Source organism: Tamandua tetradactyla, chromosome 5 (genome assembly GCF_023851605.1).
Source record: "Tamandua tetradactyla isolate mTamTet1 chromosome 5, mTamTet1.pri, whole genome shotgun sequence".
NCBI classification, from domain to species: domain Eukaryota; kingdom Metazoa; phylum Chordata; class Mammalia; order Pilosa; family Myrmecophagidae; genus Tamandua; species Tamandua tetradactyla.
The window spans coordinates 109224509-109237224 of NC_135331.1; the positions used below are offsets into that span (position 1 = coordinate 109224509).

Here is a 12716-nt window from a genome sequence, read left to right on the forward strand (position 1 = left end):
TGGTTGGAAACACGATTGGGGAGAGGCTGGGAAGGGGGGGTAGCAGCCAAGTTTGCTCCACCGACTTTTATTATATTCTGAGAATCCTTTCTCCTTTGGGCATGTCTCACCTTTGCTTTTGTCCCCAACAATCAGTCTACTCTCTAACAACTAACACAGCTGACCTGGGTCATTTAGGGGCTGGGTGCTGATTATCACTTGCTCTTCTCTCTTCTCAGGAGAAGCTGTTCACTTAGCTCGGGATTTTGGGTACATCTGTGAAACGGAATTTCCCGCCAAAGCTGTTTCTGAGTATCTGAACCGACAGCACACGGACCCCAGCGACTTGCACTCCCGAAAGAATATGCTGCTGGCTACCAAGTGAGTGCCCAAGGCCCGCGGCCCTGCTTCCTTCTGCGCTGCGCCACGCCCCTGGGAAGGTGGGGCAGAGAAGGGAGGGGAGCTCAGTGCGCTGTCTAGAAGCGGCTTTTGTAGTCGGTGGAGAGCTGGCTAGGAAGCCCTGTCGGCTCCCCTGGGCCTTCTGAGTTGGTCGAGTGTGGAGCTTGCAGCAGTTCTTTTCTCCCTTTCCAAGTTTCTGGGGAGAAATGGCTTTGCCAATTTGAATCTGGGGTTTTGAAACTTCCCTTGCACGACCCTGCGACGTCAGGCAAACCTTTTCTGGATGGGTCCTTGTTCCAGCTCTAACCTGAATCCCTAGGTGCATACTTCTGCCCGGGTTTCACATCTTTCTCCCTGTCATATCCGCCCGGTCATGTGTGCATGCCCAGAGTTTCTATATGTCACCCACGTGTACCCATCTCTACCCACAGCTCTAATTACTACGTTTCCGACGTTGCTGTTTGTCATCTTCCACAGCCTTGTAAAATTTACTACAACTCCAGAGGGGAAAATAGTAAATCTCTAGCTAAATTTAGGTCTAGAGCTCATTTGAACTTTTACAGTGGGTTTTCTATTTATTTGATTTACTCCTGTCTTTGGCTACGGTGTCATATTATTGGTGTTTTATGGCCGGCTCAGGCCTGCAGTGGGCGGTGCTGCGTGCGCCCGCACGTTTCTCTCGCAGGCGCGGCCCAAACAGCGGCGCTCATTTATTTAGTGCTCGAGGACGCGGTTTGTTCCGTTGACAGCGTAATTTAAAGAAATATATGGAAGGCTGAAAAATCATTTGCTCAAATTTGTCCAGATGTTTTTAAGACGTGATTGGAATTTGATTGCCCCTTTCCGCAGGGTCAAAAAATATTAATGTCCCAGTACTTTAATTGCTTACAGACCCTGGTTTGGGCTTTGAAGGTTTAAACTGTTTGACTCTACGCATTTGCTCTCTCCAGTTCAGAATTTCCTTTTTGGCACTTTGGTAATGAGTACAAACTTATGGAAAGATTTTAACCAGTTCTTCCAACGATCAAAACCTGACACCCAGCCTCTTCTGAGAAAATTTTCCTCTGATACACCACGTAGTAATAAAATAGATCTTTGTCAGTAGATTGACCCTTATGCTCTGCCTAGTGTCTGGTGGCTGGGGACTAGTGATGTTTTATGGAATAGGAAGGGAAAAATGGGGAGGGAGAGGTAGGACAATAACAAAGTATACAAATCTGATCATAGGATTCCACAAGTAACTCTTCTAGGAGATGGTTACAGCTGACCTGTCCTCTTCCTCCACCCCCACCCCCACCCCCACCTCCACCTTGAAGCCTTGGGGCGTCTCTGAGGCCAGCAAGCATTTCTTAACCTAGGCTGAGTATCAGGATCATCTGTGAGTTTTTTCAAAGTATCTTGTGTAGGCCAGACCCAAACCTCCTCAATCAGAATCACTAGGAGTGGGTTTTTTGGGGTGTGTACTAGAATATCACTCTATCCCCCCAAAACCTCTAGTTGATTCTGAAGTTCCCTCTGGCTAAGAATTACCCTACTTAGGTCCGAACCAGTACACAATTCTTCCTTGTTGTGAGGCTGTGTGTGTGTTTTGAATGGAGAAACCAGAGGGTAGAGAGAGGTTGCCTCTTATTGTTCTCTGCCCAACAGCCTTAAAACCAGCAACCTTTCAGTTGCTGATTTGTGTGTGTGTGTGTGTGTGTGGGGGGGGAGTGTTGATATTTTCCATCTGGTTTAATCTCTGCCTCTCTCCAGAGTGGCTCCGCCCTGGGAGAGGATACCCCAGGGTCACATCTGCCTTCAGGCACTGGCCCTGTTAACCTGTTGGCAAGGACAGGTATCATCATGTGTCTGCCAGGTCATCCTACATGTGCTGAGGGACTGGAGTGCTATAGATTTGCTTTTCTCACTGACCCATAAGCCAGGATGAGGCAGGCTGACAGGAGATGGCTGCCAGTCTGTGAAAGGCTGTGGCCTTTGGGATGCTTTGTCTCTCCCCGCTAGCAAAATCAAGCCATTTGAGCTTCAGGACCAGAACCTTCCCGACCTATCCTATATTAAACATTTCTCAAATAAGTCTGATCATAGTTAGGTGCACAAGATTTCTAGACTTAGAGATTCCTCTAAATTCTAAGTGCCTTGAGGAAATAAAAACCTTCAACAAATAAAATCTACCCTCCCCAGTGTCTTAAGCGTCTGTTTTTAGGTTTTATTTACACAATTGTGAGAATCCTTTTATATTGGTAACAATCCTATTGTACAAAGATTTTTCAGTAGCCAACACTTAAAAGAAAGAAAAAAAAAAAAAAGGACGAAAGCGTCTCCCTTCCCAAACACCGCAGGTAAACAGATTTTTGCTTTGAATGGAATCAGCATTCTCTCCTGGAATAAACAGTTGCTTGCCCTGGGCCATGCAAGGCTTCAGCAATCTGCTCCGGTGCCAGAGACAGGCTTGTGGCTGAGGGGCCTAAATCTTTCAGGGTTTAGTTTTATTTTTTTGCATCTGATCACCCAAAAGATGGAGAGACAGGGGAGAGGAGGAGAAAGGGACTTTAAAAAGAAATTTCATGGCACAAAAATATTAAATATTCAAAGTCAAACATTAAAGCCTGGCAGATTTCCCTAAGCGGAGTCTATGCGGCTGGAATGGAGGGGAAAAGACTGGAGGGAAGAGGGGAAGGGGGAGGAAAGGCTTTGGGTGGGAAGGAGTGCATTACCCCCCTCCCCCTTTCTTCCAGTCCCAGCTGCTCGGGAAGGGAGAAGGCTGGGAAAGGAAACAGAGCGGAATCGCCCACATTAGCCTCGGCTCTTGGATGACTGGGCGCCTCTTTGGGCTTGTGTGAGCGTCTCCTTTCTAATGCCAATGACAGCGACACTGAGGGTGATTTTCTGTACTCCCCTGCTCCTTTGCAGGCAACTTTGTAAAGAATTTACGGATCTGCTGGCGCAGGACCGGACACCGATCGGCAACAGCCGGCCCAGCCCCATCCTGGAGCCGGGCATCCAGAGCTGCCTCACGCACTTCAGCCTCATCACGCACGGCTTCGGCGCCCCAGCCATTTGTGCCGCGCTCACGGCCCTGCAGAACTATCTCACCGAGGCGCTCAAAGGCATGGACAAGATGTTCTTGAACAACACCACCACTAACAGGCACACGTCTGGGGAAGGCCCAGGTAGTAAAACTGGCGACAAGGAGGAGAAACACAGGAAATGAAAAAATTAAATAAAAAAAAAAAGAAGGAAAAATGTTTTAAATACAAAAAAGAAAACAGAAAAAAATTTTAATTTTAGCTTTAAAATATTGGATTGGCTTTGGAAGAATTATATTAGTTAGAATACACATGCAAACAAAATTAAAAAAAAAGGAAGCTAAATAACTTAAAAAACAAACAAACCTGAGGCGTACAACGGAGCAGCAGTATCTTTCTCAGTGTCTATTTCAAGATACACTTGGAGACAACCACCTGGATTTTCCACTTCGGTTCTTTAGAGCTTAGTAATACTGATAATAAAAGAAAACCATGATTCCCCCCCCCTCTGGAAAATAAACATAAGACTAAACATGAAAAAAAACCTAACTTATTGGAAGAAAATCGGAGAAACATTGTTGGTGTCAGTGCTTTGAGAGTTGGTTGACTGAGACGCACGAACTTTTTAATTTTTAATATTTTTTTAGAAGACTTTCTCGCAGCCCCCCTCCCCCACCCCACCTTATCCCTCACCCAGACACCTTTTTTTCTACTTCCCCTCCCTTTCTCATGCTGTTATGGCAGTCTTGTGGGATGAAATGAGTGTGGGTTAGACCATTTTGCATTGTATTTCAGTCCCCTGGGTACCCCCACCCCTGCCAGCTCAGCATTCTTAACTCACCGGTGCCCAGCTTCCTGGCTGTTTGAGTAATTAGGAATGGTGAGGGTGGGCAGGCAGTGGGCCCTCTGAGATGCAGGCAGTGGCTTCAGCTTTTGGTGCCGGCCAAGCAGAGGCTTCCGCGGCTGAGGAAAATCTGGACCAATAAGTTGATTCAGACTCATCATCAGTTCCTTTCAGAAATGTTACTAGTTCCCAGCCTTGCCAGCGTCTCCATACAGAGAACCTTGCTTTGTTATAATATTTGTGTCATCTACCATTTTAAGAACTATAGTAAAAAAAAAAAAAACCACAAAATATGAATACGTTGATTAGTATGTAATTCCTTCGGAGGGGTATGTACCATTTCATTCTCTTCTGTTTTCCAAAGCTTTGCCCGCATGGTTTATGAGCTTCTTCAAAGAGGACTTGGGCTTCCTACACAATCCATAAGGTACAGAGAAAAAAAATTCTGATCCCTTTTTAATCAAAGCCTGTGTGTCAGAATTCTGCAGGTACACTTCTTTAAAGAAGCTCAAAGGGAATAATTTAGAAAGTGGCCAATATGAGATGCAAGCAGCTTTGAATCTGGTTGCTAACAGATACCTCAACACTTGAATTCTGGGTGGGGAGTGGGGCCTCCCATATGAATTTTGGGGAAAAAGAATAAGGATTCTTGGAGCCAAATATCCTAACAAATATTGTCCTGCCTTTAAAATGGATTCTGTTTCCCCGGGCTCTTTGGTGAGTGCTGTTTTAACGGGAAAGAAGCAGCTTTGGGAGTGGAGTGGGGAGGAGGTGGCGCAAGCGCCCTTGTTTCTGCAATAATTGCTTTCTTACAAGATGCTTTATGAATGAGGCATTTTTCCTTCCCAGGCATGCACTTGTTTTGGCATATAATGATAAAATAATGCAAAGTGAAAGGAGATGTATTTCGGCTTTGGATTTTCCCGTCTGGATACACTGGGGCTATTCCCAGTGGGTAGTTTCATGCATTTAATATCTCTCACTTCTGGCAGCCCAACTCCTTTCTCCAGCTCCATTTGGGCATTACCATGAAACAAAATCTGGAGCCCATTCCTCTGCCACTCAAAAGCAATGAAAAATCCCCAGGGGTAGGGGCTGTGTTGGGTGAGATAGGTGTCTATAAATTGAGGGGCAACTCTTTCAAGAAAGTAGACTGTGAGGACTTTAGAACCTTTGCAAAGTTCCTTGAAGATAAAGATCCAGGTGTTGTTCTGCAGGATTTACAGTTAGGACCCACTTGGACCCCACCCATCTGCCACCTTGAGTGGGCCTTGGTGGGGGGTGGGGATTGGGGTTTAGGAACCTGCTGAGTTCATGGGCAGACATTTTTGACATTTTGAGTGTGTGCGCATGGGGGTGGGTGGGGGGTGTTGGTAGCTTTTTTCAGGTCACCAGGCAGGTCAAAGTTCCAGTTAAGGGGACACCATACCCTATCCACAACCTCCCAGATCCTTTGGGGGCCTCAGGATTTGCAGGGCACAGGTTCTAGACTTGTGGAGAGGTGTACAAAGACCGGGGACTGGACATTATGGAGAGGTTAGACACCCCATCTCTCCACAACTCGGAAGCCTGCACCTTTGTCCGAGGGACTGGCCTCTTGCGTTAGATGTATTCTGATGGCACAAGGCCGGGAGAAACCACACTGAAAACCATCGTCTCCTTTCCTTGCAGGGCAACGCGCCCCACGCGTGTGACGTGCGAGAGGCGTGATGGACGCGCCTTGCGCTAACTGTGCAGGTCCTGAGAGCGCGTGGGCCACTCGGGCCCAGTCGTGTTGAGGACATAGAATCAGCCGCTGGAGGGGCCGCTGGCCGCGCGGGCCCTTCCCGCTCTCGGTCTCACCCTAAGGTCTAACGCTACCGAGAAAGCCCCATTCTCCAGTAGGTAACAGGGCGGCGCCCTGCAGGCTGCAGGAGGGGAGGAGTCCCAAAGCTGCCTAGGCCCTTTGCTACCAGCGGCCACCCCAGGCGCCTGCTCCCGGAGCGCGGCCTGGAAATGTCCAGGGTATCGGAAGCTCCCCCATCTCTGCCAGGACGGAAACTCTCTCCACCCTCAGGCTCCTAAAGGCAGGTGATGGGATGAACATTGTCTTGCATGGCTATGCAGGCTTCCTTCGTCGCCCTTGGCCCTCATTCGTGCGTGCCTCCCTCACCCCACCTAGATAAAGCTTCTCGGTGCGCCACTAGGCGTGGAGGAGTGCCCATGTCCCCGCCCTCCCTCACTTCTTTCATGTAGCGCCCCCTCCCATTCCACCCCGTTTTCGTTAGCCAAGCCGACTACGTTTATCTGATAATTGAGTTATTAAAAGATTTGGTTTCCTTGGGCCCATAAATCAATAAACAGTAGGATTAACGCGAGAGTTTGCCTTTTAAATCAAGGGAAACGTTTAAGGCAAAACCTTTTGAGCTTTGTTTTCAAGCCAAACAGGTGGGTAGCAGATCTCTTCCCACCCCCCAACCCCGGCGCTCTTTTGACATATTAACCGCATCGCGTGCCCTGTTACAAATACTCAATCCCGAACCAGAAAAGCTGAAGTTAGAAAGAAGGAATCAGGATGTGACAGCGCTACCCTCACGCTTTCCACTTCGGAAATTCCTTGGGATGTCCTAAATGTCTTCTGACTGATCTCTGCCCAATCTTGCCTCCTCAAACATTTATTGTGGGTCTCAGGGGATCAAAGAAAGGGTTGTTCTGGGCGAGGATTCCCGTGTGGAAGGGATCCTTAACTTCTCTTCCCAACGGGGAAGGTAACTGCTCTGCATTTTCTTTCTTCTCTGACTTCCACATCCTTAGCTTTCTCCATCCCCACATAAAGACCGGAAGAGGCTTTCAAAGACCTGGCTGTTTTGTTTTCTTTGGCCAAAGAAAGAGCTTTCTCTCAAGCAATTATTTCATATCCTATGAAAGCACTGGCCAAATGGAAAACCTGAAACCCCCAACTTATCTACACACTATTCCTCCAGTAAAAGCCTTACTTAAATGGGCCTTGTGCTCCTACTTAGAGTGTTTATAGAGAATTTGTCATCACATCAGATATCCGGTATGTGTGATACATTATGTGGAAAGCAAAATAACCTTAAACTATCTGATGTTGCCTCAGCAGCCCAAATAATGTTTCCCCTCCTGTGCCAATGTATTCTACAATATTGGGGTAAAGAAAAGAAGAAATATCATCTTTTTTTTAAATGTGGAATGAGTAGTATCTGTCTTTAAATGCCAAAATTGACTCCTCTTTTGGGTTGGTTTCTAATTCACTAACATTGTTTTTGCCACACAATCGAGAGAAATATCAATCTATTGACTCTTCACAAGAAGAGCTCTGGAGGGTATTCATGTTAAGTTTGTACATATTTATTTATGCTTAATTTAATGGGAATGTGTAAATATGGCGAGCAAGTAGTTTGGGATTATTTATCTGTGAATCTATACCTCTGTGAATGGGTGGTTAAAAAAAACAAAACAAAACACCGCTTGACCCTAGGTAGAATCCTATCTGAATTTTTCTGTTCTTTATAGACAAGCTGTTATGGTAATGGATAGAAATTGGTTTATTGTCCAGTGTTGATCTGATTTACATAAATAAAAAAGAATGTTGTGTTTTTGTTGTGTATTCATCTTCAGTTTCTTGAATATGGCTATTGTTTTATTTCACAGATAGAAAAAAAAAAAGTATAGCCAAGAAGTTACCTCCTTCCCCACTGGAAACACATGCCATGTTTTCATTAGAACAGAAATATAATAAATTTTGAGTCTCAGAAAAACAGGCACTTTGTTTTTCACTAGGAGGTGTTTTCGATTTTTTAAATTCCAAACTGACATTCATCTCTATTTCTAGCCAGATTTGCAATAAAAGCTCATGTTACCTGCATCTTTTGGTTTATTTTGCCCTTTAGACAATGAGGCGTCGAGTTCACTTTTCAGGTAATTTATAGATGGGCTATGAGTTCAAGCCGAAGATGATGCTCCCCTCTCACCGTTAGTGGGATGGCATTCTGGGTTCTGTTCCCTGAAGTAAGAGATGCCTATGGGGCTGATGTGGGATCCAGAACTGAATACCTTGGGATCTGGAGGGGTTAACTGGCCCATTCCAGGATGGAACCCAACTCTGAACTCATCATCTGCGGGAGACCTTCCATAAACAGAGGAGGAGGAAAGAGAGGAGGCTTTATCTTCTCTTTAATGTTTTAGGAGGTTGGCTTTTACCTTGAACTCAGAGGCTGCCTTTGGAAGCCAGAACTTGTCTCACTTGGGTTAATCAGCAGCAGCCCAGCCCTAATAGGCTGCAGTGATCAAATATCTCAATCTGTATTTCATCCCAAGGCTTAGGTAGCTTCCCCGAGGCCAGGAATGCAAAGTCATCCAAGTTGTCACAGAGTTTGGACAAGTCGCTGATTCTCTTTGGGCCTCCAGGTCTTTATCTGTAAAATGCGGGTTTCCTAAGATCCTTTCCAGTGTCAACGTTAACTAGCCTTATTATATATATAGAAAAAGCAAGATGTATTTGAGTATAAAGTGAATTAGTAATGTTAAATCTTGATAACCCCAGATCATGCAAGAGTGTTTAGCTTATAGTTGGTGCTCAATTAATTAATGATATGACTACCATATCCATTTTCTGCTTTCCAGGAGACTTATTCCCATAAGAAAAGACAGTCAGGACAACGGAATCTGCTTTATGTGAGGTTTACCCCCATACTGGCTTCTTCAATCAATTTTAAAAAGGGGAGGGGCAATCATGGCTAGGTTATAAATGACCCAATCAAAGGAAAACCAAAAAAGGAGGAGGAGGAGGAGCAGGAGGGGGAGGGAAGAAAGGAGGAGAAAGCAAGAAAGCAGAGCAAACCAATGAAGTGTAATTTGGAAGACATTCATCTGTTTATCTAGAAAGAAAATAAGGCGTATGCCTTAGTCTCTGGCTCAGTTGTGCTACACTGCATTTTCCTTTTCTTTTGCTTTGCAGAAGAGTGATTGGTTACCGCTGGGATTATACAAAGGAGGTGGGGGGGGGGTAATTTCCACATTCCATGGAATGTGGAAATTACATGGGAGATTTTCCTTCAAGTTAGCCCCAGCCCTGGAGAAACAGACGTGCAACCTGTACCCCTCAGTAAGCTCCCAGATCACGATCACCCTGCCCCAAAGCCGTTCCTGAGGAGTCCGAGTAGGTGAAAAAAAACTGGACAAACAGCATGGAAGAAAGATCAGAAAGGGAGGGAAATGGGGTAGGAAGCTGGAGACAGACTGGCCTAACAAAATGGCCCTGGGCTGCTTGTTACAACACCCTGCCCTCTTTACTGTATGACACGGTTGTAGAGGGAGTAAGAAAATAGCCGCAGCCGGAACCGCTAAGACATTGACTCTGACCACTGCCCCAGCATAGCGCCTCTAGGTCACCGTGGAGGAGGTGGTGCTGCAGAACCTGCCAGGAGGCTGTCAGACCAGGAGCACGGTTTACAGGGCCTCAGAAATCGGCCTGCGGGCCCGAATTAGCAAGTTAAGGGCCTTGATTAAAAATAATGCCAAGAGAAGACCGACACTTTTTTTTTTTTTTTTTTAAGTGAGGCCACATTCTTTATCTTCATTTCCAAATAATAGCCCCGTGTGGTCTCTCCTCAGGGAGCCCGGGCCTAAGAGCTTGAAGCCACTAGAGAGATGCTGGCCTTGTGGGATGTGCCTGGTGCACGCTGCCTTCCACGCTTGGACTTCGACGGCGGTTGTCTGTCACGATGAAGCCTCAGAAATTAAACGTGCAGCTCACAAGTCCATTAATTTTAGCTTCCCATTAATCTATTTATAAGTGAGTCAGCGCTGGCTCTATAAATACAGTCCTATAAAATTGAACTCCTTCCCATAAATCTTCCAAGTTGTTTATTTACATGTATTCCCTCGCCCTCTAACGAGCCTCGTTTAAACTTGGGGAAGACCCAAGCAGACCCGACCTGCGTGTGCTCCCCCTTCCCCTTCCTCCGCTCTGGAAGCGCGTCCTCCCGGGGGAAAGAAGGAACTGCGCGGGCGCGAAGGGTGTGGGTGGAAAAGGGAGGGTAAAAACACATTTTTCCTTTTTGATTTTGCTTCCTTGTTTCTTTCCCAAACTCGCACTCTCCATATTTCCCATCACAAGCTCCACGTTGATTTATACCGTCATAAACAGCATTCTTGCCACTGTAGCTTCCCTCATAGCTTGGGGTGAACTCTTTTTTCACTTCCCTGGCAGCCACTACTTTTAAATCAGGCCTCATAAATAACCCCGCCGGCTTCCTTAGGATAGGATGAGGGCCGGCACACGTCTCCATGGGTCCACTTTTCTTGGCTTGGGTCCCTCTTTCCCCCTCCCCCAGTTCACAGATTCCCGCATTCCCACCGCCTTTCCTCCAGGTTTCTAGAACGCAGCCGCCGACAGCAATCTGTAGACTGCGTGAGCTCAGCGATACTCAGACCCCAGGCACACTCCCGCGCGCACATACTGTATCTGCGCCGTCCCGGCCTGCGCCGAACCCAGGCACAGAATACCGGCTGCCCGAGCCTGGGAGCGCTCTGTACGTGGTAGGGCAGGGTGTAAAGAGGGGCGCGTGCACGCGGACGTCCACGCATGCGCACACAAACCCACACGCGCGCCGCTGCGCCCCTGGGCGAATCCCCAGTCCCTGCGATTGCCTGGAGCGCGGCGAGCGCGGGAGGCTTTTTCTGGTGAGCGCTCTCGGGATCCAGGCTCTGTTTGCAAACGGCCTCAGCCTCATCGTGGGCAACCTTTTATTTGCTGATTTATTTGTTCTGCAAACTGCTTATGCTCAGATTGAGGGGGCAGTTTTGACACACAAGTCCAGCACGTTCTACGCTAGTCACAGGCGTAAGTTCAGGCGGCGATTTTGCGCCCACTTGTTCGAAACATTGGTTCCTTCCCACCAGAAGAAAGAAGAAGCTTCTTCTTCCTGAAATGCTGCAGCTTTCTGGAGCTGACTCAGGCGAGAGGTGTCCAGGCCCAAGTAGGGGTCACACTTGCTGCCGGGAGAGGTTTCTGCATTAAGAAAATGCTACTTATTTTTTTTAAGGGAGCATAATGGCTAATGGACTTAGCAAAGCGTGACTTGCCCAGGCCGTACGAAGGGCAGGTCCGCAGTCATCTGTGAATCTACCAGTTAACGTCCCGAACGTGCTCTTTGGCGGAGATATTAGCAAGCGTTTCAAAGACGTGACTGTCAGATGTCATTAGCCGACGCTGTTCACCGGGCCGTTTTCGTAACTGGGAGAAGGGCATGGCCAGGGTATATGTGCGTGGAATATTGACCTGAGTTTGCAGACATTTATCAAATGGCTGGAGAAAAGGGAAAAGAAACCGGCACATGAGCAGTGGGAAGGGGTGAAAATAAGATTCTCTGGGACTGGGACTGGGCTGGGCATGCAGGTCTTCTTCCGAACCATAAATTCGGCTCCAAATCTGATGGCTCTGCTAGGTAGACTGCAGTGGGGGATCGAGTTGCGCAAATGAGTTCTAGCCCTCATAATGGGAACGGTCGGCTTTCTGAGCCTGGATCGGGGAGGGGAGTCCAGACGCGTGATTAGAGGCCAGATAGCTCCTGGTAAGGGCTAAGAATGGAATTACCTGATGACGTGGAAAGGTCCGTGGCTGTTCTTGGGCAAAGATCCGTATTTCTAAGGAAATAGAGCTGTAGCTTCTACCTAGCGCTGGATTTTCCTGCCAACCTGTTGCCCATTGGTTCTAGGCTTGGAAAGGGGAGAGGAGAGGTTGTACAGAATAGTTGGGGAAATCCAGTTAATACAAATAAAACAAATATAAAAACCCAACAAACTTAAACATTCCGTTAGGTAGCCCTCACCAAAAAACACCAGCATTAAATTCCGGATCAAAATACAAGTCCGGGACCAGGATGAATTTTGTATATGTTATCCTCCCTGATAAATGAGTCCACAAGGTGAGGAAGCTGAGATATCTCTTTTGAATTTGGAGTCAGGGCTCCTTACGTGCACACTCACACAACCCACTCTATCACAGTATGGGATACCTAGACTAATACCTAGACTAAAGAAAAACAACCACCCAAATCAGTGTTTACCCATGTGAATTTTCCTTGCTATGAGTCTCATGTGTTGAAGAAAGATTTATTTATTTCATTTCAGAGTTTTTGCTTTCAAGATAGGTTTCTTTTGTTCAAAGATTCCTACAGATATGAAACTAACAAGATTTGAGGCAGAAGCATGAACTTTCTCTTTTGAGTTTCACAGATACTCCCTTTTGCTCTTTTTAGAGTGGGGGAGCATGAGCCCTAACAACAAGATGGACTCACTGAGTGACTCGCTCACATTTATGTTCAATCAAAATATTCTTTTCTTCTTCAAGGATAGGGCCACGCAAGACAATGGGGCCAAATAATCCAAAGAAGGATCAAGTTGATCCGGGCCCCTGTGACCTTTTACCCTGCCTTTAATTCCCTACAGTGAACATCTGTGTT

The 12716-nt window shown here is 46.7% G+C and overlaps 1 protein-coding gene across 2 annotated transcripts in view; it reads left to right on the forward strand.

The window, feature by feature from the left end:
• The window catches only part of TFAP2B (transcription factor AP-2 beta), a 29261-nt gene extending 21412 nt beyond the window's left edge, over positions 1–7849 (forward strand). For both annotated transcript variants that reach the window (XM_077162049.1, XM_077162048.1), the window contains 2 exons: positions 219–360; positions 3289–7849. In XM_077162049.1, coding sequence (XP_077018164.1) covers positions 219–360; positions 3289–3589 — 443 coding nt within the window. In that variant the 3' untranslated portion in view covers positions 3590–7849. The remainder of the gene's footprint in view (positions 1–218; positions 361–3288) is intronic.
• Positions 7850–12716: the final 4867 nt, after the last annotated feature.